General features: G+C 49.0%; 1 protein-coding gene across 10 annotated transcripts; it reads left to right on the top strand.

The window, feature by feature from the left end:
* The first annotated feature begins 2012 nt into the window (after nt 1-2012).
* SALL1 (spalt like transcription factor 1) lies at nt 2013-19012 on the top strand. 10 transcript variants are annotated; one of them, XM_061174484.1, is made up of 5 exons: nt 2014-2107; nt 3746-3838; nt 11560-11596; nt 12855-16291; nt 17431-19012. In XM_061174484.1, the coding sequence occupies exons 2-5, from the start codon at nt 3749-3751 to the stop codon at nt 17869-17871; spliced, it is 4005 nt and encodes a 1334-aa protein (XP_061030467.1). In that variant the 5' UTR covers nt 2014-2107; nt 3746-3748; the 3' UTR covers nt 17872-19012. The 10 variants fall into 10 exon arrangements, with proteins under 10 accessions (XP_061030471.1, XP_061030467.1, XP_061030472.1 ...); XM_061174485.1 differs by lacking the exon at nt 2014-2107 and adding an exon at nt 2344-2469; XM_061174483.1 differs by lacking the exon at nt 2014-2107 and adding an exon at nt 2742-3469.
* Nucleotides 19013-27550: the final 8538 nt, after the last annotated feature.

Genomic DNA, 27550 nt, shown 5'->3' on the forward strand with positions numbered 1-27550 from the left:
CAACACCCTCTCCCCGTCCCAGGATCAGGGGATGAAGGGGAGAGGCCGGGAAACCCCTTCGCTGGGAATTCGGCTGTGGCCCGAAGCCTTGGGGCCCAGCCCTTCGGCCCAGCCAAACCCACCAAGGACTCCGTAGGTGTTGGGAAAACTGATGGAACGTGTTGGTACAAACACAGGCATCAAGCCCCCCAAATGTGAGTTTGCACAGCTCGCCAATCGCCGCCCCCGGGTGCGGTTCCTGTCGGCCCACGAGGTCACGACCCTGGCGCAGCCGCTGCCTCACTTCGGGCCACCCCCATTCCTTGACGTGGAGCAGCCCCTAAGTGCCAGGTCCGTCAGTCCGAGTTCCCCAGCAGCTGCCCCACCTAAGGCGGGGACCCGCGACCCCCAGTAGAGCGCACAGGTCTCTTGAGTGAGCAGGGCGTGGGGATGGGCTCCAGCTGTGGCACCTCACTCGCACTCCCAGCCTTCTTTCGACCCGCTCAAAAGTGCACATCGACCCCCACTCTCTCTCCGTTTTTATTAATTTAATTATTTCTCTGCCTCGCGGCACACGAAGCCTCACCCGTGCGCCCTGGCAGTGCGGCGCCGGTGTCTGCGAACCACGGAACTTGGGCCTGAGACAATGGCCCGTAATTGATGTATTGCCCTCAACAATAAAGACCAATTCTCCTCCCCCGGCCATTCCGACCATTCCCCTCCTCCCATCCCCCCCCCCTCCACCTTCCCTCTCCTCTCTCCGGGCCACAGAGGGAAAGAAAACAAACAAGAAATTAGCGGGGGACGCTGCGCACGGAGCGAAACCCCTGCCTCTACGCCTTCGAGGACGCAAAAGAACGAAAAAAGTTATTAAAGTTTGGATCTCCCCAATTAATTCGTCTCTGTTCGCCCATTTTTAATTAAACATCGCGAAGCTGCTTTTGCGTGTGCATTTCGTTTGGTTGGTTGTTTTGGTGTTTGTTTGGGGGGGGAGCGAAAGCTTCCCCCCCCCTTAATCTTAATCACACATAGAGCAAGTAACGAACACGTGTGAAGCTACCCCCCGAGAGCTTCCCGCGGAGCACGCGGCGCGAACCGGGAAGAGGGGTTTGCGGGATCGCCAGCTCCGCTTGGTTCCTGGCAGCACGCGGTGCCCGGGAGACCCGGATTTTCAAGAAGCCAAGATTGTTAGAGACGGATGCGGGGCGGCTCCAAACGCGGGCATAAGCGGAGAAGCGAGTGTGCAAGTGCATACGGCCGCGTTGGTGTACCTGGGAGAGCGCGGGTTGGGGTGTCTGCGAGGATCACAGTTTGAGGAGTGTGTGTGTGTGTGGGGGGGAGGGTTTACACGTGCTCCTGCACACTTTCCCGGGTGTCTGGGGGAAGCGAGCGGCTCGCACCCCAGGAGCACGCAGATCCATCTTTGCCGAGGGATCTCTTTAAATATTCAGTGAGAAATAATGGCATTTGAAGCACCACCTATGGAAACATTATTATCTTCATTCTTCAACATCAGCCCCACTGATGGCTTCGTTTGTCTTTTTATCAAAATCTACTGTAACCAACAGGACCTGGGGAGAAAGAGCGAGGGGCAGAGGGTGTGTGTGTGCGCGCGCGTGTGTGTGTTAGGAACCGAGCGAGGGCAGAAGAGAGGAAAAATAAGCGGGAGAAAAGGTGAAGAAAGGGCGAACAAGGAGAAAGAAAGGAGAAGTTATACCAAGAAAAATAAAGTCGCCAGGAGGAAAACAGAAACATTCACCCACACACAAAAGATTTAGGTTTTTAAAAAAAGGGGGGGGGGCGCAAAGAAGCTAGAGAGAGTCATGGGGGAGCGCAGTAGGGTCCGGAGTACCCGAAACTCTACCCGAAGATTGGTGCCCACTTCGCGCGAACCGACTGCGTTCCTCTCCAGACTCCAGGGCGCTCCCGAATTGGGGCGTCCTTATGAGCCCTCTCCTTTCCCGATCGCGAGATAGGGCAGGGATTGTGTATCTGCACCCCCCCTCCTCCCCATTACTCAATCGAAGTTTAGTTTGTCCCTCGGGCGCAGGACTTCGGGAACCTTGGAGCGAGGAGACCCTGAGGCGCGAGGGGGAAGAGCTAGGCTGAGACGAGGACTGAACCTCAGGTTCGCGGGCGCCCGAGCCCAGCGGAGGGAGTGCGGACCCCGGGATCCCCATTCCGGGCTCTGGGGCTCGGGTGGGGAGGCTGCATCCCACCCAGGGGAGATGGAGCTGGTGCGAAAAGTTTGGGCGCCGCTGTCGGCAAGTGCCTGAGAGGTGGAGGCGAGCTTCGGCCGGGCCAGTCAGCTGCGGACAAGGACCCCCCCCCCCTCACTCCCGGCTCAGCTCGGCCACCTCGCCAGGAGCCTGGGGCACGGCCCCCTCCCCCAGGTCGGGGAGCCCAGGGGTCCCGGGGACTGGCCTTGCCCGGAGCCCGGCGAGGCAGGCCCGCGCCTCCCGAGGCCAGGGGAGGGTTGCAGCGTGCTGGGTAAGCGGCGGCCCCTCCCCTCCCCCCGGCTGGAGCTGAACTCGGATCCCAGGCCGGTCCCCGCTCGCCGCCCGCCCCGGGATCTGCGGCGCCACGGCCGCCGCCGCCTCCCCGCGGAGTGACGCACCCTGCAGCCAACCCGGGCAGCCGAGGGGGAGGTCCGGGAGGGGTCCTGGGCGGAGCCGGGCCGCCCCCTTATCCCACGGGCTCGGGGCCGCTTCTCCCGAAAACTTCAGCCCTAATTGTCCTGGGAATGTCCGAGGTAGAGAAAGGGAGCGAGGGAGCAAGCGAGAGGCTGGAGGATCGGGGCCCTTTGAGGAGGATCGGGGTGGCGGGAGAGCTGCCCCTCCCCCCCAAAGCCCCAAACCCGTCATGTTCCCAAACCTTTCCTTGGTCCTCTTCTCCGCGCCCCGCGAACCCGGGATCCAGGGGATGGAGAACTCGGGGCGAAGGAGCGCCGAGCCAGGCGGCGAGCGTGAGGGAGGCCTGGCCGCGGGCGGGAGGCGGACCAGCGTGGGGCTGGCTCTTCCCCACTCGCTTATTTTTTTTTTTTAATGGGTGTGGGGGTGGGCTGCTTTCTGGTAGCTCTTAAAGAAACGAAGAAACACTCAAGAAACGGGACTTCCTCCCCCCAAATCCCGCCACGGGACTCCCTCCCCCCGCGGGCCGGCGCGCCTAGCGCCGGAGTTGGGAAGTTTGCCGCGCGCCTGCAGCCCGGGTCCCCAGGCCCCGCCGCCCGGCCCCACCCCCCACCCGGGGAGGCTTAATTCCGGGGAGGGCATGCTAATTTGGGTCGGCCCAGCCCTGGATGGGGGGGCCGAGGGAGGGAGGGGGGCTCAGGCCGGGGTGCCTGGTGCGCAGAGGCGAGGAGGCAGGCCCCCGGCGGCCCGGCCGCGGAGTCCCTGGCGGTCGCGAAGAGGGTTAACCCAGTGTCGGGCGGCGCGGCGCGCAGAGCCAGCCCCGCGGCCGGCTTATTGGGCCAGCGCGCGGAGAGACAGGGGTCTGCAGCAAATCACGAACTAATTGATTAAGGCGAGCGGGTTTGAATAGCGCTGGCCCGGTGCCAATCGCCTTTCAAAGAGCCCCTCTATGATTAATCGCAATGCATTATTGATAATCATAATTATAGCAGGACACATGCGCGCTGCGCCCGGGGCCGGGGAGCCGGGGAGGGGGCGGGCGGGCCGGCGGGCGGGGGGAGCCGCCGCCGCCGCCGCCGCTCGATTTCCGTAATTTTGAGAAGATTTTTTTTTAGTAATTTTTTATTCTGCCCCAGCTGATGTTTGAGCCAGCATGTCGCGGAGGAAGCAAGCGAAGCCTCAACATTTCCAATCCGACCCCGAAGTGGCCTCGCTCCCCCGGCGAGATGGTGAGTGCTCCGGCCCGCGCCGCGGACACACACACGCGCACACACGCACTCGCACTCACACTCACGCGCATTCGCACCCACGCACACGCGGCTGGCCCCTGCGCCCACCGCCCCGCCGCGGCGCCGCCGCCGCGTCCCGAATCGCCTTTTCGACTCTGCGATTTTTTTTTTTTTTTTTTTAAATTTTCAATTTGCCTTTGCTGGGCTTCCCCCCTTGCAACGGGGAAAGCAAACACTTCTCCCGGCAGGATCTTTCCGGAGTTGTTGGGTCCTCCTGTGGGGAGGAGAGAGGGCACGCCGGCCTTGCTTCTCTGTCCCGGCTTTTCCGCCAAGCTGCGGCAGGGGCCCGGGTGCCCGGCGGTGCGCGGGTGCGGGCAGAGGCCGTCGGCCCCTGCCTGCGCGGGGCTCCACGCGCTTCCCGGCCCGCGCCCGGGGCCCCGGCCTGGCCTCCGCCGCCCTGGCCCTGCTGCCTGAGGGAAGGAAGTTTACTTTGTGCTCTGGGCTCAACTCGGAACGTGGGGGGAGCTCCCTGCGTCGCGCTCCCCCTCCCCCCAACGCTCCCACTCCTCCTGGGCCCGCACCGCGGAATGGGGTGCCTTTGGGAGTTCGGAGCTGCAAGAAGATGGGGACCTGTGTTGGGGCGCCCGTGCCTGACACACCGGGGTGGAGGCCGGAGTGGAGAGTGCTCTTTGCTGCTGGGTGCTCCCCAGACTGAGTGCCGGCAGACGGGGCAAAGTGTCGGGGTCCGGCTACCCAAGTTTATCCCAGCATCTCTTCTCCCAACGCATGCATCCCCCCGCGCCCCCAAGAAATCTTTAAACTCGGTTGGCTCCCGCTGAGGATCGTGGTACCTTGTACTTCCAGGAGTCGTAAGGGTCGTTTTTTTCAGAGCTGGGGGGCTATCTAGCCACGAGAGAATCCCCCTAAAACAGAGGCACTAGCTGCTTACGATGGAGACGACAACTGAGGGGTCCCGAAGGGAACGAACAAGTCCAGAACAAAGTTTGTGTTAGGGAGCTAAGGCCGAGAGTGGGAGAGATCCGGGCAGGGAATCGGGGGTACAGAGGGAGGACACCTCGAATCCTTCCTTATTCCTAAAGGTGTTTCACTTTAGGGGCCTCCGAGCTCCCAGGCCCAGGGCCAGAGGCGATGGAGCGGCGCTCGGGCTCGATTCCCCGGGCACAATGTTTGCCCCTCGGCTGCGGAAGGACGAGGGGCAACCCCCAAGCGGTCTCCGCGACTCGGGATGCCTCTCGGGATGCTCCAGTCCCGGGCGTCATTTTGGGGTGTGGAGGAGGGAGCTGGACCCCGATAGGGCTCCAAAGCGTGCCCTTTGGTCGGCACCTCTGTCCCCTAAACTCTGCGGCCGCCCGGGCCCCAAGGTCCCGGGGTCCTTCCTGAGAGGCCTGCTTCTCAGCAGAGCTGGGGCGCAGGGACCCGCGCAGAACCCAGGCAGAGAAGCGAAGGGACTCCCACCCCCTAAACCGCGACTGTTCTGAAAGGGGACTCCTGGCGTGGGGGGTCCCTTAAGGAATTGGGGAGAACAGAGACCGATTAAGGAATTTGTTTACAATATTTGCTCCCTCCACCGCAGTACTTTCTCGAGCTTCAAGCCTTACCCAGAGCCTCTGCGATTTCTCAGTCCTCTGAGAACCCCTGATCCCCGCTTTCCACCCCAGGCGAGACCGGGTAGTCGAGGTACAGTGAGGTGAATTACCCAAGGCCGCTGCCACGGTATTTTTCTGGGTTTTCTCAGCTGGGTTTCTTCTGCGTCTCACTCCCACACCCATCTTTCCTAAAGTTTCTGGTGAGACCTTCCTCACAGTAATACTGTTAAAGTTAACAGTTTGTAGAGGACCAAACCTCATGGGAGGAGAGGCAAGAGTTTTGTCTTTTTTTTTTTTTTTTTTAATAAATGTGTACTGATTTTCTATATTTTCAAAAAAGAAAAAATAAAGGCTCAGGCTTCCCGGAGAATTGATGCTTGCTAGATCTTTGCCTTTTTCCTGTCGCCTTCTGAATCCGGAGTTTTTAATAGTTAAGGCTTCTCATAAAGCGATAGCATAAAAGGAGTTCACTACCTCTGACCATTATTATTTATTAGGACTGTTTTTTTTTTTTTTTTAAGTTTATTTGAGCTTTGAGGTAAGTTAGTTAAGTCACTGAATCAAGTTTCCTTTCTTTCTTTTTTCCCTTTCTTTTACTTTTTCCCTTCCTTCCTTCCTTTCTTTTTTCTTTCTTTTTTATCCCCAAAAGCTGGTTCATTGTCCTAAGAGGCAGTAAACTGTTAGGGACACCGTAGGAAACACTCGCCTCCCAGCCCCCTTTCTCACCTCTCCCTACCCCCCTCCTTTTCTCCAGTTGTAATGGTTTTAGATTATGACTGTTTTTACATGGTTGAACAATAAGTTTAGGAGAAGCTGCCTAGAGGGTAGATTTTGTAATAGGGTTACAGGATTTAGTATGTTGTAATAATATTAGTACACAACTAATCCTCCTCCATGTCTGATTTACAGGAGGGCCTTACACACTCCAGTTCTTTTTATTTGGGAATAGTTGTGAGCTACAGAGAACTGAGAGATCATGACTTGTCTCCAAGTTACCTTTAAAAAGTCACCACCTTTCATGCAGTATATTCAACAACGCATTCTTCTATCCACCCAGAAAATACACTTCAAAGAGTTGTTGGGTTCTGTTTTTTGGTTTGCTGGTTGGTTTGTTTTAATCTACACAAAATTGTTAAATTTTTAGAAGATAAACCTTTCCTTAAACAATGTGGTTACTTTTTTTTCTATCTTGAGATGGGCTTACAATATGGCAAATGAAATGCTGAACGTACCAAATGAAATCTAGTCGGCGGTGCCCTTAGCAGATGCTGGCACCTCCAATTTCGTGACCTCGGCCCAGAGTGGGAGCTAGAAAAGTTTGTAGACCCCAGTGACCACAGCCCTGAAGGAGCGACTCCCAAGGCCGGGAGCAGCCAGGCTTGCTGTGCTGCATGTCACGCCTGTGTGTGTTTAAGTGTGTGCGCGCGTACAAAGAAAATCCCAGCCAGGCTCAGCAGCCCCGAGGATAACTTCATCGGAACAAGTTCAAGAAAACAAGATTATTTGGTCAGTCTTACGATGTTCATATTTTACTTCTACTTTTGGTGCAGCTATAAAACCCTAAAATAAACTGGGGGATTTTTCTGTTTCCTATGAAACCAAGATTTTGGCACCTTACTTGTCTCTTAAATGATATTCAACAAGTCTCGAATTACTTGTAGAAAGATGACTGCCATTAGGAAAATTATTTACTGAGATAAATAATTCTGAGGAAAGGGCACATTAGAATCTAATGATTTTATATGTGGGTTCTTTACTAGAGATTTGGATTTCAGGGGGGTGTGTGTGTGTGTTGGGTTTTTCTTCTTTGGGTGGTGTTTTTAAGATTCCTGGAACTACATGGATGGCCCACTCAGACTCCATTCATCTATTAAGAAAGGATTTCGGTGCCCAGCCTTTTCAAGGAAAAGATCATATTGGAAGAAAGATAAAAGCATCATGAACTGGAGATAACACCCTGCCTCTCATATAAAGTATCATAAAAATTCCTCTTATTTATATTAATAATGAAATTCTATTATTTACCAAAGTAATTTACTCATTGTGAGCAGCTTAATGGCAACACATTGATTTCTGGGCCCAAAGGTTAGAGAGAACTGTAATTAATTGCTTTTTTTGAAAAACCGACACCTGCACGGTAAGGCAGTTGGAAAGTACTCATGTTTAATCAGGCCTATTTTAAGTTTGTGGCATAATGGAAGATTCTGGTTGAGAAAATGCAAACTGTTTGGGGGGGATTTGCTGCAGGCTGTACATACTTCCAAAAATGTGACAAACACACAAACAAGCGAAGGGTGGATGGACACGAGAAAGCGTGTGTGAAAGTGGATTTGTGATACCGAATGTTTTGTGATTTATTTTACATCCAGGTTCACCTATGGTTTATAGGCACGAGTGCCAATTTATAGGTTATTCTTTGGGGACTTTATTTCATTTCTTTCTACTTTCGCAGGTAGCAAGTTGTCTTGACCCACAGTCCTTTAGAAAGCAGAAACCCAAATTTTTAACGCAGAGATCTTACCGAAAAGCTGGGGGAGACTTTGACCAGCAAGTTCAGTTTTTTTGAAATTGGGAAAAGCCAAGCTCAGTGGAGTAACCAGAACTAATTCCTTCTGCAGACTTAATTCGGTTTTTCTAAGGTACCTCCTGATACAGCTAGCCCAGTCTTCCCAAATATTCTTAGATTACCAAAACGGCAGTCATTGAGCAGTTGAACGAAGGAGATGGTAAATTATTCCAAGAACCAGCACCCCTCCCCCTCCAAAAGAAAAAAAGTCGGTGTGCCAGGCTTTGGAAAACCTAGATGTGTCGAGCTGTTTTAACCTTTGCTAGCCTCCTCCCATGCAGAGGTGACAAGGTCCAGATCATAATATGTCCTTCAGAATCTTCCCAGTGACCCCCAAATTGAGTCTTGCTAGTCACTTAGCAGGAAGTTCGAAGTTTATTTTAGTTTCACCTTATCAGCTTGGCTTCTTTTCCTAACCTTATTCCCCTGTCACCCTCAGATGCCAGACCCCCAAAGGGGAAGATTGACAGGTAGTTCCCATAGCTCAGTTTTACCCTCAAACAACAGGGATTTAGTTTCTTGTGCCTTTGCCAATGTTTATGTAGTCAAAGTTTAGATCTCGCCTTAAGCAGTCTCTTTTACGCGTCACTGGAAGAGGAAAGCCACAAAGAAGTTTTTGAACAAACCCTTGCAACTGGAACCCCATCTAGTGTTCAGTTTGATTCATCCAAGAGGAAGACATTTTCCCCTTTCATTTATTGTGTACATTAGGTGGGCTGGTATCACGATTTTCAAAGGACTGTCTTGTCCGTGTTGTTATTTTTTCAGAGATTTTTCCCTTGTATTCTTCCCCTCTAGAATACGCTAATCCCAGCCAGAACAGTGAGGGGACTTGAAGGAGGCCAGTAAAATGTGTCATGTGGTTGCATATCCCATAGAAGAAACTTAAGACATTACAGAAAATATGCAGAGCATATGTGGCGGTGTTGAAAATTGCTTTGGAATCTTAAGCTGGACATTCGGATGCAGGTTTTTCCCAGGTCTGTGAAAGAAAAAGAAAACAAGAGAAAAGACCAATCAATCAAAAATGTTTGTGATAGCCTTTCGAAATTGGTCTACGAAAAGGAGCAGCCAGTTAAAATGATAGGTTCCAAAATCACAATCTTGTGAGGTTTTATTAAAAATGTTAATGTGATCTGAAGGTAATGGGAAGTAAAGTGAAGGGTCTTTCCGGGGAGCTCCAAAAAAGAAAACTCAACATGGTACAGTAGGGCTGTTGTGTTGTTTTGTTTTGTTTTGTTTTCCTGGATGGCTAAACCTTTCAGTGTGGGGCATAGTTGTATTTTTGTTTTCTCAGCAGACAGGTACACTGGAACACTTCAATTTTCTCTCCTATTCTGCAATGTTTAGTTCAGATGATGAAAACTGACACATTTGAATTGGGCATCAAGAACCTAAACAGTACAATGAGAACTAAAACATCTGGGATTTTCATATACATTGGCTGGAGCTATAAGATCACCTCCTCTCCTGACCCAGAGCGGGGAAAAGAAACCCAGAAAATTCCAAATATCTTTTTGTGTGTACATACTTAGAAAACCACTACTTCTTAAATTTTTCTGTATGACCACGATTACAAAATTAATTTGTATGCAAAATCCATAGAAGAGGAACTGGAATATTGTTTTCACCATAGTACGGGGAACAAGGCAACTGTATTTACTATAAGGGGGTCACCAGTTGCAATCCTGTGTAACAGATTATTGAGAGAGATGCAAGATAGCAAATGGTCAGAAAAATGAATTAGAACATGTTTGTGTGTGTGTATATCTTATTACAACTTAAAATATTTCCTTTGGTAGTTAAAGATTCAAACTAGTCCTCATGTTTTGTCTTTTTTTTTTTTTTTTATAAAGCTGTTTCATTGGAATTCTGTTCAGAAGGCAGATAGATTTAAAGTTAAGAACCATTATAGTGTAGCGACACCTGCTTTTGAAATAAATCAAAATAGATTTCAGGATTTTTTTTTTTTGGTGTTCATAAACATCAGGAAATTAAATTATTTGACTCTACAGTGAGATCAAATGTCAGCTTATTAAAATATGAAAATCTAAGCTAAAATATGGGCAGCTTTTTTAAAACACAGTCTCTTTCTTAGAAGAAGGCAGGCACTTATTTTTAAATGTCTGTATTTTCCATCCAGTTAGCACAACCCTAAATGTAAAAATGTTCAGGTCAAAAAACTTGAAAATTCTCAAGTGAGTCTTGAAACAGCACAAATGCAGAATTGGAGCACAGGAAAGTAATAATCAGCTAAATCCTGTAAAGTAACCTTTTTATGTTCTCTCTATATTGTGAGAATATCAGATGTTTGCAAGTTATAAAGAATTAAAAATGCCCTTTAATCGTGAGCACAGATGTGCTAAATATTTGAAGCAACTGCATTGTAATGTGTACAATTGATGAAGTCAGTTTTCTGATTTCCCTTGCTAGTTATTTAGTTCTGAATCTGTCATTATTTGTCTAAGCCCAGCTGACCAAGCAAAACTGTGTTTTAAAGTGGCTTTATGTTTTGATAAATGTGAGCTGGTTGAAAAGTATTTTCCACTGAATGCAGAGCTTAATAGAACATGCTGACATAATAGTTTTAATGCATTTTGTTGAAAATGTGTGAACAAACAGAATAGCTTTTGTTCCTTCATAATTGGCTGTAAAAGTAGATGGAAACATAACCATTACATATGGAAATGTGCAAAGAGAAAGAAATAACATTTCGGTTGAATATATTAGGAATTGCATTTCCTAGTTTAAAATAAGCATCTGAAATGGATGCATCATTTAAAATTGGTTGTCAAAATAAGAAACTTTAAACAGAATTTTTGTCACATTATTTTCATCCCAAGTTAAGCAACATAACTTTAGCGTATTTTGTTTACATTATTTTAAAGCAGGGAGAGAGACAGAAAGGGCTTAAAACAGCACCTTGAATGTGCAGAGGAATCCTGTGCCAATTAGGATGATTAAACATTAAATTAAAACTGAATCATTATTGGTATTTTCTGCTCCAACCAAGATTTGTTTGGTATTGTTAATGCATTTTGCACTATACCCTTGCGGAGATTAAAAGATGGGTATTAGGAAAGCTAGCTTGTTAAGTATAACTTAGCTACTCAAATAACCCTCCCAGTGAATAAAGTGCGCATACATTTGGCATACTTTACCAGGGCTTCTAATCAACTGTGGTATCACTCAAAGGCAAACAGAGTTAAGGAATTTTCAGAAGTTAGTATTTGGGTATTAATTATATTTTCTGGAATGCAAAACTAGTCAAGCTTTTCTTTTCTTTTTCCTTTTTTTTTTTTTTTCATGTTTACTACAAAGAGGCAAATGGCAGGCTCTTTTGAGTCAACTCTAAGTTTACTGAAAAAGCATTCTGATTTTGCGTTTATTCATATTTGCAATTAGTTTTTTTTTTTCCCCCTGCAAGTTTTCTGGGAGATTCAATTTGGAAGTCATGGAAACTAACTATTATCTGATTCAGTTCTGCAGAAAAGCACACAGGGAGGTAATCCTTGAATTAAACAGTTTTTTTTTTTTTTTTTTCACAGCCTTCGGAGATGACCACACACCATTTGTACAACAGAAGTTGGTGTTCCCCATGCTGGGCAAACAATGGGACGCCATCCTGTCTTTGAATAGGATGTTAGCTTGGAGTTGGAGATTTTTATGTTTAAAATGGATCTTAGTGAGAAGAAATCTGAGCAACCAGTGGAAACAAACATGAAATAAAGGGATTTTATAATGAAAGGTTCAGGACAATCTGTTAAACAATTGATAACAGTTAAGAGCAAACTGTTTTTAAAGGCATTCAGACAAGGAGAATTGCAAAGCATTTCCAAACTGGAAACCAAGAATTATTCTCCCCTTCCCCTTAACTGCACATCTTTCTTTAAGTTGATGTTTAATCAGAAATGTAAATCCTGTGCCAGTTTTTATACATAGAAAGAGCACTTTTGTTGAAATATTTAGAGGCATAATGTTGCCATTTGGAGCATAGTGGCATATATTCCTTGATTAGTGGGATGGTAGCCACAGTTGCATTCTTTAATTTTAAAAATAAACATGCCACAGGGTGATATATAGGTGCCAGGCAGGCCTTGTAACAGATTATGATCATTGTGTTTCTCTCGTGTGTGTGTGTGTGTGTGTGTGTGTGTGTGTGTGTGTGTGTGTGTGTGGCGCACGTTGCTTTCTCTTTTGTATTCAACTGAGTCTTGAGCGGTCTGGAGGATTTCTTACTGATGTGGCTAAAGTGTGCTTGTCACGGATCAGACGTAGCTCAGGTTCTAGGTAGGGGCTGGAGGTGATTTTCAAGTTGTCAGTCTTCAGCTTGGTGATGTGCATTTTTTTTCCCCTTGTCAACCACTGATTGGAACCTGAATGACTACAAATTAGTTTAGTGACAGAACAAACTGTCACAGATATCTTTGAATCAGTTGAAAATGAATAAGGTTGACAGAAACTCAAGAGCCTAATAAGTCCTCAGGATGGTGGCTGGACCGTCTCTGGATGAGTAGACAATAACGTGTATAAAATATTGGAAATCAATATTTTGCTATGGAATTTCATTATGCACCAATGTCTGCAGTTCGCAGTATTTTATATTTTGATGGATTATCTGAAGGTCATGGCTCTCGGAGATACCAGATTGATAGGAAGTCCTCCAACAGCCTAAAAATTTAATCATGATTGTTCTTAGGGAATATTGATTGTTTTTCAGGGGCCACAGTTTTGAGTTTCGCAGGGAGAAAAGAGTTGATCAACCCCTTTCTCTTTTTTTGAAATCATGGATGTCTGGGTGTCCTGGCTCACTCGCTAACCCTGCTCCTTTTGACGTTTGCAGGAGACACAGAGAAGGGTCAACCCAACCGCACCACTAAGAGCAAGGATGCCCACGTCTGCGGCCGGTGCTGCGCCGAGTTCTTTGAATTGTCAGATCTTCTGCTCCACAAGAAGAACTGTACTAAAAACCAACTAGTTTTAATTGTAAATGAAAGTCCAGCCTCCCCACCTGAAACCTTCTCCCCCAGCCCCCCTCCGGATCATCCCGAGGAACAGATGAACGACACAGCTAACAAAACAGAGCAAGGAGACTGCAGTGACCTGGCGGAACCCCACGGACCGGACAGGGAAGAGTCCATGGAGGTGGAGGTCCCAGTGGCCCACAAAGGCGCCAGTGGCCCCCTAAGCAGCGGTGGCGACAGCGGCGCCCCCCCAAGCTGCAGCAGCGGCAGCTCCTGCACAGGTACCTCAGCGATCACAACCTCTCTACCTCAACTCGGGGACCTGACAACACTGGGCAACTTCTCCGTGATCAACAGCAATGTCATCATCGAGAACCTCCAGAGCACCAAGGTGGCGGTGGCCCAGTTCTCCCAGGAAGCGAGGTGCAATGGGGCCTCCGGAGGCAAGCTGGCCGTCCCGGCCCTGATGGAGCAGCTTTTAGCTCTGCAGCAGCAGCAGATCCATCAGCTGCAACTGATCGAACAGATTCGTCACCAAATATTGCTGTTGGCTTCTCAGAACACAGACTTGCCAACATCTTCTAGTCCTTCTCCAGGTACTGTACGAACATCTGCCAACCCCTTGTCCACACTCAGCTCCCATTTGTCTCAGCAGCTGGCGGCAGCAGCTGGCTTAGCACAGAGCCTCGCTAGCCAATCTGCCAGCATCAGCGGTGTGAAACGGCTCCCCCCCATCCAGCTACCTCAGAGCAGCTCTGGCAACACCATCGGTCCACCCCACAGCGGCTCTTCCCCCAGCGTTCACGTACTGGCGGCGGCAGTTCCCACCCCATCCTCGGAAAAAGTGGCTTCGAGCGCGGGTGCCTCCCACGCCCATGCCGGCAACCCCGCCGTCTCGGCATCCTCCTCACCAGCCTTTGCAATAAGCAGTCTGTTGATTCCTGCATCTAATCCACTTCTACCTCAGCCGGCCCCTGCTAACTCGGTTTTCCCCAGCCCTTTGCCCAACATCGGAACGACGGCAGAGGATTTAAACTCCTTGTCTGCCTTGGCCCAGCAAAGAAAAAGCAAGCCACCAAACGTCACTGCCTTCGAAGCAAAAAGCGCTTCGGACGAGGCCTTCTTCAAACACAAGTGCAGGTTCTGTGCGAAGGTCTTCGGAAGCGACAGTGCCTTGCAGATCCACCTCCGTTCCCACACCGGAGAGAGGCCGTTCAAGTGCAACATCTGCGGGAACAGGTTCTCCACCAAGGGGAACCTCAAAGTCCACTTTCAGCGCCACAAAGAGAAATACCCTCATATCCAGATGAACCCCTATCCCGTGCCTGAGCATTTGGACAACATCCCGACCAGTACCGGCATCCCCTACGGCATGTCCATTCCTCCAGAAAAGCCGGTCACCAGCTGGCTAGACACCAAACCGGTCCTGCCCACTCTGACCACTTCAGTCGGCCTGCCGTTGCCCCCGACCCTCCCGAGCCTCACCCCCTTCATCAAGACCGAAGAGCCAGCCCCCATCCCCATCAGCCATTCTGCCGCCAGCCCCCTGGGCTCCGTCAAAAGTGACTCGGGGGCTCCCGAGCCGGCCTCGAGAAACCCGGGTGGGCTCCCAGAGGAAGCGGAAGGTTCTACTGGGCCCCCCTCCAGTGACAAAAGCGAAGAGAGCGGCGTGGTCCCCAGCTCAGCCCCAACCGTGAGCACCGGCGTGCTGAGCTCCCTAGCATCCGACGTTGGCCCAGGCAGTGCCTCGACTTTCACCAACCCTTTGTTGCCGCTCATGTCCGAGCAGTTCAAGGCGAAGTTTCCTTTTGGGGGACTCTTGGACTCAGCCCAGGCCTCAGAGACATCCAAGCTTCAGCAGCTGGTCGAAAACATTGACAAGAAGGCCACCGACCCCAATGAGTGTATCATCTGCCACCGGGTCCTCAGTTGTCAGAGCGCCTTGAAGATGCACTACCGCACCCACACCGGGGAGAGGCCCTTTAAGTGTAAGATCTGTGGCCGGGCTTTCACCACGAAAGGGAACCTGAAAACCCATTACAGCGTCCATCGTGCTATGCCCCCGCTTAGAGTCCAGCATTCCTGCCCCATCTGCCAGAAGAAGTTCACAAACGCCGTTGTCCTGCAGCAGCACATCCGAATGCACATGGGGGGCCAGATCCCCAACACCCCGGTCCCTGACAGCTACCCTGAGTCCATGGAGTCTGACACGGGCTCCTTTGATGAGAAAAATTTTGATGACCTAGACAACTTCTCCGATGAAAACATGGAAGACTGTCCTGAGGGCAGCATCCCGGACACGCCCAAGTCCGCGGATGCGTCCCAAGACAGCCTGTCTTCCTCGCCTTTGCCTCTAGAGATGTCGAGCATCGCTGCTTTGGAAAATCAGATGAAGATGATCAATGCCGGCCTGGCAGAGCAGCTGCAGGCCAGCCTGAAGTCAGTGGAGAACGGGTCGGTCGAGGGGGACGTCCTGACCAACGATTCGTCCTCGGTGGGTGGTGACATGGAGAGCCAAAGTGCTGGCAGCCCGGCCATCTCAGAGTCTACCTCCTCCATGCAGGCTCTGTCCCCATCCAACAGCACCCAGGAATTCCACAAGTCACCCAGCGCCGAGGAGAAGCCACAGAGAGCAGGGGCAAGCGACTTTGCCAATGGTTTGTCTCCCACCCCAGTGAACGGTGGGGCTTTGGATTTGACATCTAGTCACACAGAGAAAATCATCAAAGAAGATTCTTTGGGGATCCTCTTCCCTTTCAGAGACCGGGGTAAATTTAAGAACACTGCTTGCGACATTTGTGGCAAAACCTTTGCTTGTCAGAGTGCCTTGGACATTCACTACAGAAGTCATACCAAAGAGAGACCATTTATTTGCACAGTCTGCAATCGTGGCTTTTCCACCAAGGGTAATTTGAAGCAACACATGTTGACACATCAGATGCGAGATCTACCATCACAGCTCTTTGAGCCCAGTTCCAACCTTGGCCCCAATCAGAACTCGGCGGTGATTCCCGCCAACTCGTTGGCGTCTCTCATCAAGACAGAGGTCAACGGCTTCGTGCATGTGACTCCTCAGGACAGTAAGGACACCCCCACCAGTCACGTCCCTTCTGGGCCTCTGTCATCGTCCGCCACGTCCCCGGTTCTGCTCCCAGCTCTGCCCAGGAGGACCCCCAAACAGCACTACTGCAACACGTGTGGCAAGACCTTCTCCTCGTCGAGTGCCCTGCAGATTCACGAGAGAACTCACACTGGAGAGAAACCCTTTGCTTGCACTATTTGTGGAAGAGCTTTCACAACAAAAGGCAATCTTAAGGTACCTCCCTCCATCTGTACCTCACCCAGACCCACCCCAGCAGCCCTCTTTCTCTCGTGGCCATTGACTGTTTGTAAGGTACGTTCCCAGAGTCTTCAGTCCAGATAGTCAGGGAGAGAGTTCTCGAAAGGGAACCTGTTGCGTGTGACTGATCTGGAGAAATGTGGGTGCCCGTGCAGGTCGGGATCACGGCAGGGAGTAGGGCAGGCTGCAGCTTGCTGAACGTCAGAGTGCGTTGAATAATTTGGTACCTAAGCGAAGCGGCGGCCTAGTCCTGTTGACTCGCTAAGTGCACCAAATGAATTGCTTTACCTACCAAGTCAGACAGCCCAGCGTTGCCGTGGGGTATTGATTGAAGACCTCCATGTGGCCTGTGTGCTGCCCGTATCACTTAATAATTACAGTTCTCCTCAGCGTTGGCATCTATTTTTTCATAACTCTGCAGTCCAGCGTGGTTTGTCTCTCTAAAAACAGTAACGTCACTGCTCTGCTAATGGGTATTATGATAATTGATACAACATTTCCTACTGATATGTGTTGGAAAGAAAGCAAATATGCTTAAGTTCTAGAGCAACAGTTGAACACTCTTACTGTGTACATTTTTCTGTTGACAGAGTATTTCTCTAGAGATTGCGGCCAGTAATGTGAAATGAATAATTACTTTCTGGCTTTTTCTCTCCACGCACAGGCCCTCCAATGGGCAATCAGTGAGGGGCACTTTCTTCCCATCTGAAAAGGACATTTATAGGGTAAAAGGTGTCAGATGCAATACTTACCATGGCAATGAGAGTGGACATAACAATTCTCACCCTGAAAGGAGCTATCTGCGACTGACTGGCTTGCTTGAGGCCATTATAAGCTAAATACAGGTAATAAAAAAGGAGTAAGTAAGGCATCCTTGCCCAGGCAGAGGCAAGGCGGCCCAGGGCTACAGAGAGCAGACACCTTATTACCAGCGGACTGGAGTGGACAGTTCTTGTTACCCTTCCCACTGTCGGGCAGGTAATAAGAATAGACATTGCAGCCACTTGCCCTGTCGAGTGCTGGGATATGAGTTGAGACAGATTCAGCTATTCAGCTTCTCCCTTCTTCTCTCTCCCCTTTTCTTCTCCCTCCTCTCGTCTCTTCCCCCATCCCAGGTACACATGGGCACTCACATGTGGAACAGCACCCCTGCCCGCCGGGGTCGCCGGCTCTCCGTGGATGGCCCCATGACATTCCTAGGAGGCAATCCCGTCAAGTTCCCAGAAATGTTCCAGAAGGATTTGGTGGCCAGGTCAGGAAGTGGGGATCCTTCCAGTTTCTGGAATCAGTATGCAGCAGCGCTCTCCAACGGGCTGGCGATGAAGGCCAACGAGATCTCGGTCATTCAGAACGGCGGCATCCCTCCAATTCCTGGAAGCCTGGGCAGTGGGAGCAGCTCACCTATTAGCGGGCTGACGGGAAACCTGGAGAAGCTCCAGAACTCAGAGCCCAGTGCGCCCCTGGCTGGCCTGGAGAAGATGGCAAGCAGCGAGAATGGAACCAACTTCCATTTCACCCGCTTCGTGGAAGACAGCAAAGAGATCGTCACAAGTTAAATCCACTCTGGCTGGAGAAAGAGCATCCCCGTTCAGAACGAGACCCAGGGTTGCCTCCTACTCCTTGCCCCGTGCCCCCCACCTTCTGGTCCCCCCAGATCTCTGAACTACAACATTCTGAAGACATTCTTTTGTACCTTGTTCAACTTCTAGAGTTCTAAGAAAGCTTATTTATTAGTGATATAACCTGGCTTTGCAAACAGGATGCAAGCGTTAACTTTGGTCTTCTGTATTTTTGGACTAAATACTAATTGACTAGAGTCCTGTAAACTTGCTGTAACATTTATGGCAATTGCAAGTTGCCCTGCTAGGCGGTCTTAATCTGGCATTAACTTATTTTCTATATCCAGTTTAATATGAATCTGGTGTTGATGCAATGCCTCAGTGATGCATTAGATCTCTAATAAAATCTGTATATAAATGTACACTTTGATCCTGCTGGAAAATTTTATCAGCAAACACATTGTCTAATCTTTCGAAACAAATTTAAGGAAAGGACTGAAAGTACAGACTGAACTGTGTGGTTCTTTGAAAGGTTTGGGTTTTTTTGATTTTTATTCTAAAATTCAATCTGCTTTTTTGTTTTGTTTGTTTTTTTTTTTGGTAGATTTAACCCTTTCCGTTTTGAACTGCTATTTGTATCGTGCTTTTTACTTGAGTCGTCCTCAATGTTAATAAGTTTCTGTACAGTGATAAGCACGCAGAATTCTCTAGAGAAAATACAAGTGTTGTTTTGGTAGTTGAAACTAAGACGTAACATTTTGCCTTGTAGGTATATTCACAATAGAAAATGTGTGCTGGAATTTCACAGTGCTGCTAAGTATAGCATCTTGAACAACCTTCAGTGGAGAAAATGTAGATGCTCTTGTATATACAATAACAAATATCACTTTCATTAAAATGTACATGTGTTCCTTACAAGAGCAAATGCTTCTTCTTGATCAAGAGAGCAGGTATAGTGTTTGTTTATTTTGTATTAGGTTATGGAAGAAAAAAATTGGACTGTTACATGCACTTTCTTGGAAAGTTGAAAGGAAAGGGGGGGGGGTCCAATTTCTTTAACATTTAATACTTACTAACAACAGAGATACTGTAATTTTACTCAAGTAATCAAATACATTTTTTTTTTGCAACAGATAAAACAAAATACTGTGTCTGTGTTTTTAGAGTGCATTTCTATTTAGCCAGGGCCCCGAAATGTATTTTAACATTTCCCCAGGCACCAGTAAATTGAGTGTGTATCTCTCTCTAAATAAGGAATTGTAAAAGGCATAACAGAAACAGGTTTGCATGGGCATGTGTTTTCTTTTTCTTTTTTCCTCTCTTTTTTTAGTTTGGAGGATCTAGATATTCTCCCAATATCAATTGCTTGTTGGCCACTCTTCTTACAACCCCCCTGCCCCCAAGCAAAAGGAAAAAATGATATGAAATTAAAAGTTGGTATAGGAGGTTCCATCCGGCCAGGTAAGTTTCCTTAAGCAAGACATTTGTGCCCATGGAGACCTCGGCTTTATTTCAGCTGTTCCGTTTTCACTTCCCTTGATTCAGTCGTTTTCCAGGCGGCTGAGAGAAGCATTGCTGGAGAATTCCCGGGGCAGCGGGGGTTATATAATCTGACTCTGAAACTGGGCCTCAACCCAAGAGGTCAACTTGGTTTTAGGCATTTAAACACACACGCATATTTGAAAGAAAAAGTCCATTGCAAAGGATACGTGCTGTGGAGTTGAATATTGCATCATCAGAATTCAATCTGATTCCTCCTCTCTCCCTTTTGTTCTAGGGGAAACATGTTTTCCTCCAGAGCACTATTTTGGGGTCAGCAAACGGACGGGGTGAAAGTTGGTGTCTAGAGGGGTCGGCGAAATTTTTCTTCCAGAGAGGCGGTGAACCGCCGGCAGCCGGTGGCCCTGCGCCCAGGTAAGGGAGAAGCGTCGGGGCCACCTTCCAGTAGAAGTTTCCATCGGGGCGCAGGCCACTCAGGGCGCGCCTCCCCAGGCTGGGTGGTCTGGGGGCCCAGGCGGGGCGTGCCGAAAGGTGGGCGCTGACCCCAGGCCGGGACCTTATGGGGACACGGGCGCCCCCAAACCTTGAGAGGGCAGCGACTGGGCTGTGCGCGCTGCACAGAATCACCCAGACGTTTCAGCACGTTAGCGAGGTTCCTCGATTGCGCCTCTCCAGCCTCAGCCACGCCGCCCCCAGAGAGACTCCTCCGTTCAAGAGGGGGGACAAGGCGAGAAGGCGGATTTTTGGCAGCTCTTGTTACACGCGGGCCGGAGGGGGACGTTTCCGCTGCGAAGGAGGCGTCCAACCCCTTCCCAGGGCTGGGCACGACGACGACGGGGTGCCGGGCCTGCGTGGTTCTAGGCTCGGGGCGCTTCTCCCTGGGGACCCGCGGGGCATCCGAGGGCTGCGGGCCACTGAGAGGGACGGTCTCGCACACGCCCCTCCGCGCCCCCGCTCCCCGACTCCCTCGCCCAGCGCTCGCCTCTCCAAGGGGGCCCCGTCGGCCGAGCCCCGACGCCAGTTCGCGAGCACACGCCCAGCGGCGGGACCCAGCTCGCCCGGCCCCCTCCCTCCCTTGGCCGCGGCGCGGTCCCCACCCCCGCCCCCATCCCGGGGCTCCCACCAGCGGCGGGTGCGGGGGTCACGGCCCTGAGCCACCCCGGCTGCGCGTCCATTTCCGCCAGGCAGGCAGGCAGGCGGGCGGGGCAGGGAGCGGGCGATTTTTTCTTTTCCCTCTCACCACCAACCTCCTCCCTTCTAGCTTTTTCTGATGAGTTAAGGGGAGCAAACGCGTCTTTTCGTTTGGACAGACTTTCCGAGGCTACCGAAGCCCTTAGGAGAAGGTCGGAGCCTCGGGGTCTCCGTCTGGGTCTCTCTCACCTCCCTTGCCTCTCCGCTTTGGTCCCTGCCTATCCATCCATCGATCGACTGTCTTTCTAATCTATTGATCATTACCTGCCCATTCCCCTTTCCATTCATTTCCAAAACAAGAAATCGCCCCCAGCCTGCTTCCTCTCTCAGTGTGAGAAATACACTCAGCCTTTCGGCTCAGCCCGGCGGAAGAGAAATGGATTTATATTTATAAAGCAACAGGGTTTATTTTAAGGCAGATGTGAACGCACCGCCCCACCCCCTCCCGCCAAGCCTCGCCTCGCCTCACTTTTCCGCCTTTCTTTTCCCCCTTCTGAAACTTGACGTGTGTCTTGGAATCGCCGAGAACCAAATTTCCTGGGTTGTTGCTGCCTGGAATGATGACAGCCAAATTCACAACATTTCTAAACTAAAAATATCCATTTTGGTGACATTTTCCTCAGTTCCTTTTTAAAAAATATGACGTGTAAAAAGAAAGCAGAAAAGTACAGCGAATAATGTAACCAACCCTCTTGTGCCCATCATTCAAAATTTACAAACGTTAGCAACCTGGGGTTTTTTTCCCCGCATTTTTCAGTAACTGCTTTTTCTTTTTCTCGCTCAACTGTGTCGCTGTCATCCTTTCACCTTCTTGTCCCTTCTCTTCCCGTCTTTCCTTCCCTACATTCTTCTGTGTTTTTTCTTGTCTCCGCCTTCATCTTCGCTGCTCCTCACCCCCAGCCTCATCCCCCCCGTCTCCATAGACACACACAGGGGCTTCCCTCTTTCTGGAAAACAGACTTGGAAGAGCAGTTTGGTGATTGACAGGGACCTAGGGAGGAAAAAGGGAGACCAGTGACAGACCCAAGCTACCCAAAGCCCCTCAGGCCAGTGGCTGTGGAAGGGGATGGGGTCCACAGACTAAGGAAGGGGACAGGTTCCTGCAAACCAGTTGGAGATACCAACTGGCTCCAAGCTCACTTGGAGTTCGAGTCTTTGCATCTCAATCCTCCTGGCCCGGCTTTATTCAACTGATGTTTATGGAGGTGGGGGACAGTGGGTTTTTTTTCTTTTTTCTTTCTAATTAGGAAAAAAAGTGTCATATAGAAAATCCTAAGTGATTTGCAGTTGACATAAATTTCTAGCAGTAGATTATTTGCTTATTGTTTTGGGCGTGTTGCGAATGTCAAGAATGAGAGGACTTAAGAAAAAAAAAAAAAAAGCTCCCACTCTGTTAAAACTTAGCAGTCCTGTTAGAAAAATAAAGCATCGAAGTCTTTTACTAAGAGTTACACACTGCTACCCCAAATGAAACAAATGTCAGGGGCGGGTAACAAAGTGGGAAAAAAATGTAAAGTGAATTTCAAAGGACTCCACAGTCCAACGCAATCTGAGATTCACAGAAAGTGGAGAGGGATAAGACAGGAATTAGGTCATCTCGTCCAGACCCCAGGAAATATGTTTAGATCAAAGCCTGCTCCGTTAGAATAAACAAAACAGGGCCCAATGGGCTCTACCAATATTTTCATCTCCGTGCTAAGAGCTGCTAATCTAACCAGCTCTATTTGATGAAAGGGGGAAAAAATTACAACTGTAAAAATGGCTAAGTAAAAAAATGTCCTCTCAAGTATACTAGGAAGATAAAGATTTAGATTTGAGCTAAAAAGTAACAAGATCCAGGCCCAGATCAACACAAACTTCCTGGAATTTTAGCACTAAGTAAATTATCTAATCCCAGCCCATTGTTCCCTCCTTGCCAACCGCCCCCCCGCCCCCTAGACCCCATGCAATTGAGCATACCAGATGATTTACATAAAAAAAATTGTTAAATTTTAACTGCAGTCTAAGAACGTTGCAGGAGACAGAGTTTTGGGTTCACTTACTCTGCATTCCTTAAGGACCTACCCCCACCAGTCCCACTGTCCCTGCCCCCGAGGCAGCTGGGGCTGCATGCCGCCCTTTATTGTTAGGGATGTTTCTTTAAGCCCGGTCTTCAGGCTTGGTGTCTCTTTCCACTAAGGGCAGATAGATGGAGGCCTGGAGCTTGTGTCATGTAAGCCTAGCTTTGGGTCCATTTGTCAGCCGTAGATATTTTAGCAGCTAAACCCAAGTACTGTGTAAGGCTTTCTTTCACTGCAGAGTTGATGGCCTTAAACCAACTGCCACTGAACATTTGATAGATAGAAACATCCAAAAAAGGGACAGGAAATCCCAGAGAAGGAAAATTCACCCAGGCTAAATCCAGGGTTGCAGTTCCTTGCTGAGCCTGGTTTCCTCTTAACTGTTTAAACATATGATTTGGCTCGTCTTGTGTTTCTACATCCATCTGAGCTCAAGTTTAACAAAGACTCAGGGACCTCCAGTCATCTTGGCTCAGATCCTCCCTAAAGCCAGGACGACGGGGGCGGGGGATGTGACAGGCCTTTATCCACACCACCAGGAACAGGCCATCTTCTGTGGGGGGACCTTTGGCTACTCACCTCTGCAAGGGCAGTTCCAGGATCAGCTTCTTACTTACGTGCCGTGGAGGGCTTTGAAGACACGTGGCATGGTGTTGGAGGCCACACAAGTTGGTCCCTCCTCGTTAGACCCAGGATGGGACCCGGTCCAGCTGAATCCTGACCCAGCATGGTCTGTGTGGACATGATGCAGAGAGGCCAGGGGTTACATCAGCTTCTTGTAATCACAGCCACATTCAGTAAGAGGCCCAGTCAGTCACCTGTAAACATGGATAAAGATGCAAACACGGCAGGCAGGCTCCTCTCCTGATGGAAGGGATGGGAAGGGAAATACTAAGCAACCTGCAGAGCTGCTTCGGTATTTAGAATTTGGGGTGTTTCCACCTGTTTCATCTCACACCAGTCCTGTGAGACAGGCAGGGCCACTGTCATTTACAAGATAACAAAACTGAGACCCAGAATGCAGAGAAGGAACAGTTGGACCCCAGGAAACCTGGAGCTATGACTTGCTCAATAGCCAACTCTGGGGCATAATCATGACTTTTCTGATCCGTGGACCAGTTTCCCCATGTGTACCCTGAAAGTTTCAATATCCATCAATATTTCCCAGCAGCTTCCATCAGAATCTTACCATGTTCACAATTTCACATTATCAGAGTCACTTATACTATTAACCTGTTTGATCACTTCACTTGAGTTACTCCCTTTTAAAAATGTAAGTATATTTATTTTAGAAGGAATAGGAAACACTGGATTCCATTCTCTCCAATAGTCTTTCTAGTCCCATGCAGGAGAAATCCTTACAGATCACACCCATTCGGTGATGTGCCCCAAATCAAAATAATACAGACACCTGCTGCTTCATTAGCTGCATCCTTTCTTAGTTTTCTTCTAACCAACCGCCTCTTGTTTTAGACAAGTGTGAGGTCTGTGGGTCTTAAAGAGTTTTGTTTCTCCACCCCTCTACCTATCGACACACACCTTGGAACTGGCCCAGAGTTTTTCAAACTATGGGTTGGGACCCTAATATTAGTGCATTATGAAATCAGTCTAGCAGGTTATTCCAAGCATTATTTTCTAAGGGTAATAGAATAAGAAAATCAGTGTACATCACACTCTGTATTAAAGGGTTAGTAGTGTCATATGAAGCTCTGTTTCAGCCATGTATGTGTGTGTACCAGACCGCAATGATCAATGTACTTCTTAGCAAGAGTTGCCATCAAAAAGTCTGAAACCACTGGCAAAAGCTTGGTTCTCCCCTCTTTTTCTCAGCTGGAATCACAGAACTGGGGGCCTTGGAGAGGGGGCTGGGGGGCCAGGTTTGGGAGTGGGAAGAGTACTGATGAAGACACAGGTAGACCAGTTGCCCAGTTCTCTTTGTACCCAGGCATCCATTGATGCAGAGTTTCCTAGTTGCTGACTCTGCAAGTAAAGAGAGGCCAGCGGCTGGGCTCGGCTGGGCTCGGCTGGGCTCGTGGTGCTGAAGAGCCTCTGTTCTCCTCTCCTGGGCTGCTTCCACGTGGAAGATTTTAATAGCATTTTGCCATAAAGGGGGTTCTCCTTAAACACAAGTGAGTGCAAAAGAGAAAACTAAAACAGAGTAGGAAAACTTAATTTTTGCAAAAAGCCACACTGTCCCTTTAAGAACCCTTCCCCCTTGCTAATTGGGCCCCAGCTCTGGGGTAACTAAGATAACATCCCTCCCGAATCCTGCCATTTCTAAGCATCCTTAGTCACTGTGCTAACTAGGGGGCTCACCATAGCCTAATAGTACATCATCCTGAGCAATCATTTCTAGAAGCGTTCTTTTAGGAATGCTGCTCAGATAGGGAGGTTTTCTGCAGACTTTAACAAAGATCAGATTCTATCTAACATGTGTGCATGTGCACACACACACACATTTACCTAAATCTTCAGAGTTAAGAGTGGCCAGGAAGGAACTTCTTTGGCTGTATAGAAGTTAGTGTGAGAGCGGGACCCTGAGTTATGTAGATAACTAAATAAATTGCACCTCCTCATTCTGGGTGGAGGAGTGATTTGCCCAAGGTCAACTGGTCAGTTGAAGAGCAGGATATAACTTCTCCACCTGGATTCTCAGTCTAATACTTCTTATGTAAATTATAATAAAAAGAGTTACTATGGTAGTTCCCATTCTTGGTTCCTCAGCCCTCTCTTATCCATAGCCTTTGCCATGTGACTTGCACTGCTGCCCCCAGGGCAGGGTGTATTTCCCTGCCTCTTTGGGTCTGGCCATGTGACTTGACTCAATGGCGTGCCAGCACCAAGCCTGGGCCCCAAGATGCCTGCATGTTTTTGCTTGTACCCTTGTGCCTCTGCCATCACCATGCAAAGAACATGCCCACCCATCCTGGGAAAAGAATAAAAGCCACGTGGAGCAGAGCAATCCCTTGCCAAGCCCCACCAAGATCAGCCAAGCCCCAGCCAGCACCTGAGTGAGTGCAACTGAGCAGAGCCTTCCCACAGATCTAGGGGAAGAGATGGGCATTGTTTTAAGCCATTGAACTTGTGGGTGGTTCCTTACTTAACACCACTGGGGCCACAGTCCAACCGTTTCAATAAGATGTATTCGGCAATGAGAAAGTGTCAGATGATGTTTCAGAGGGTTTACTTGAATTAACTCACTTAATCCCTGCAACAACTACATGAGGTAGGTACTGTCATTGCACCCATTTTATGGATAAGGAAACTAAGGTACAGAGAGGTTAAGTGAAATGTCTAAGGGCACAGCATCTGGCAAGAATTTAAACCCAAACAACCCAGCTCCAGAGCACACAGTGCTCAGCTCTTAACCATTCTGCTCTCCTTTTGTCCCGTCAGAAATCTTCCCAAGAAGATTGAGTACTGCCAGTCTCTCCCTAGCTCAACCCCAGGCCCAGAATTCTACAATAAATAAGTTAAATCTCTGCACCTTCCCCTTTCCCTACTCATAGGTCTCTTGAGAAGTAGAACCCTCTGGGATTCACAGGATGTGATCTGCTCTCTCACCTCCTTCTGACAGGAGAACCCTCCTGACCAGGGTTGTTCGACCTCACCATGCAGTGTTGACAGAAGTAGCAGGGATGCACACAGATTGTGAATCCACACACTAACCCCAGTATCTTCCTTTAGCAAGCACTGGATACTTCATGGATGCGACAAGCATTATCTACCCTATAAAGACCTTGTTAATATTTAGAGATCAAATTATTTTGATATCTTTCCCACAGAGGAAACGGTGCCTCCACCTACCAGTGTGTGGAGCTTTATTCCCCACCTCTCGCCCTCTCTCATGGGGAAACAAGTCAACTCTTTCTCCTGTGCTTTTCACAGACTGCAGGTCTCGCGATGTTTCACAGAGCAGGGAAGTGTTGCATCTGAATTATCACAGTGGAGAAATAGTTTGCAGGCATGAGTGGCTGGTATATTTTTGTTTCCCTGTGAAGAGGATCAATGAGATTCACATTTTTTTTTTTTGCACACAAAGCTAGATTTGAAAATTCCTGGAAAATCGAGGAAACATTTAGGGAAGTAGTTAACATTTTAGGAAACTTAGGAAATCTGCAAGGAGGGTCAGGTTTTCATGGTCTGGATGTGCTATGAGGGAGGGACGATGATGGTGGCCGATCTTCCTTCCTCTCTTGGTGCCCACCCCCCGATTGGCCAGCGTATTAGTTCCTAGGGCTGCTATAACAAATACAATGACAGAAACTTAAGTTTCCCACAGTTTTGGAGGCTAGAGGTAAGCCAAGGTGTTGGCAGAGCCATGTTCCCTCTGAAGGCTCTAGGGGAGAAACTGTTCCTTGCCTTTCTCTTAGCTTCTGATGTCGCTGGCAATCCTTGGCTTGTGGACACCTCACTCCAGTCTCTGCTTCTGTTGTCACATGGTGTTTTCCTTGTCTGTCTTCACATCATCTTCCCTCTGGGCATGTCTCTTTCTGTATCTCTTCTCCCCTTCTTATAAGGACACTATTCATATTGAATTAGGGTCCACCCTAATGGCCTCATCTTAATTATATTTGCAAACACTCTACTTCCAAATAAGGTCACATGTGTAGATGGATACAGAGGGTCAGAGGAAGGCTGTCACAGTAGCTCAAGGTGAGACACAAAGAGGACCTGAGAGGAGAGGAAAGGGTAGAAGGTGCTTGGGGTATTTTTGAGCAGCTTTCACAGCCCAGAAAAGCCACGGCTCTTAGAGCTAAATGGAGGCTCAGAGACCTCGGGCCATAAAATGGAAACTCAAAAGCTGAGTTTGGCCTGCATATGTGTTTTATCTGGCTCCCAAGGCATATTTAACAAATTTGAAAGCACTGCCAACATTTGCAAGTCAGGAGATCTCATATAAAAGTTCAAATCTCCGGATTTTT

This window comes from Eubalaena glacialis, chromosome 18 (assembly GCF_028564815.1).
Source record: "Eubalaena glacialis isolate mEubGla1 chromosome 18, mEubGla1.1.hap2.+ XY, whole genome shotgun sequence".
In the NCBI taxonomy this organism is placed as follows: Eukaryota; Metazoa; Chordata; class Mammalia; order Artiodactyla; family Balaenidae; genus Eubalaena; species Eubalaena glacialis.

What these genes read in the sequence shown, in the direction of transcription:
- SALL1 (XM_061174484.1), top strand. Translation starts at nt 3,749, where the DNA reads ATGTTTGAGCCAGCATGTCGCGGAGGAAGCAAGCGAAGCCTCAACATT. An exon ending in ACACCATTTGTACAACAGAA is followed by an intron (nt 11,597 to 12,854) that starts GTTGGTGTTCCC and finishes TGACGTTTGCAG; the next exon opens with GAGACACAGAGAAGGGTCAA. An exon ending in CAACAAAAGGCAATCTTAAG is followed by an intron (nt 16,292 to 17,430) that starts GTACCTCCCTCC and finishes CCCCCATCCCAG; the next exon opens with GTACACATGGGCACTCACAT.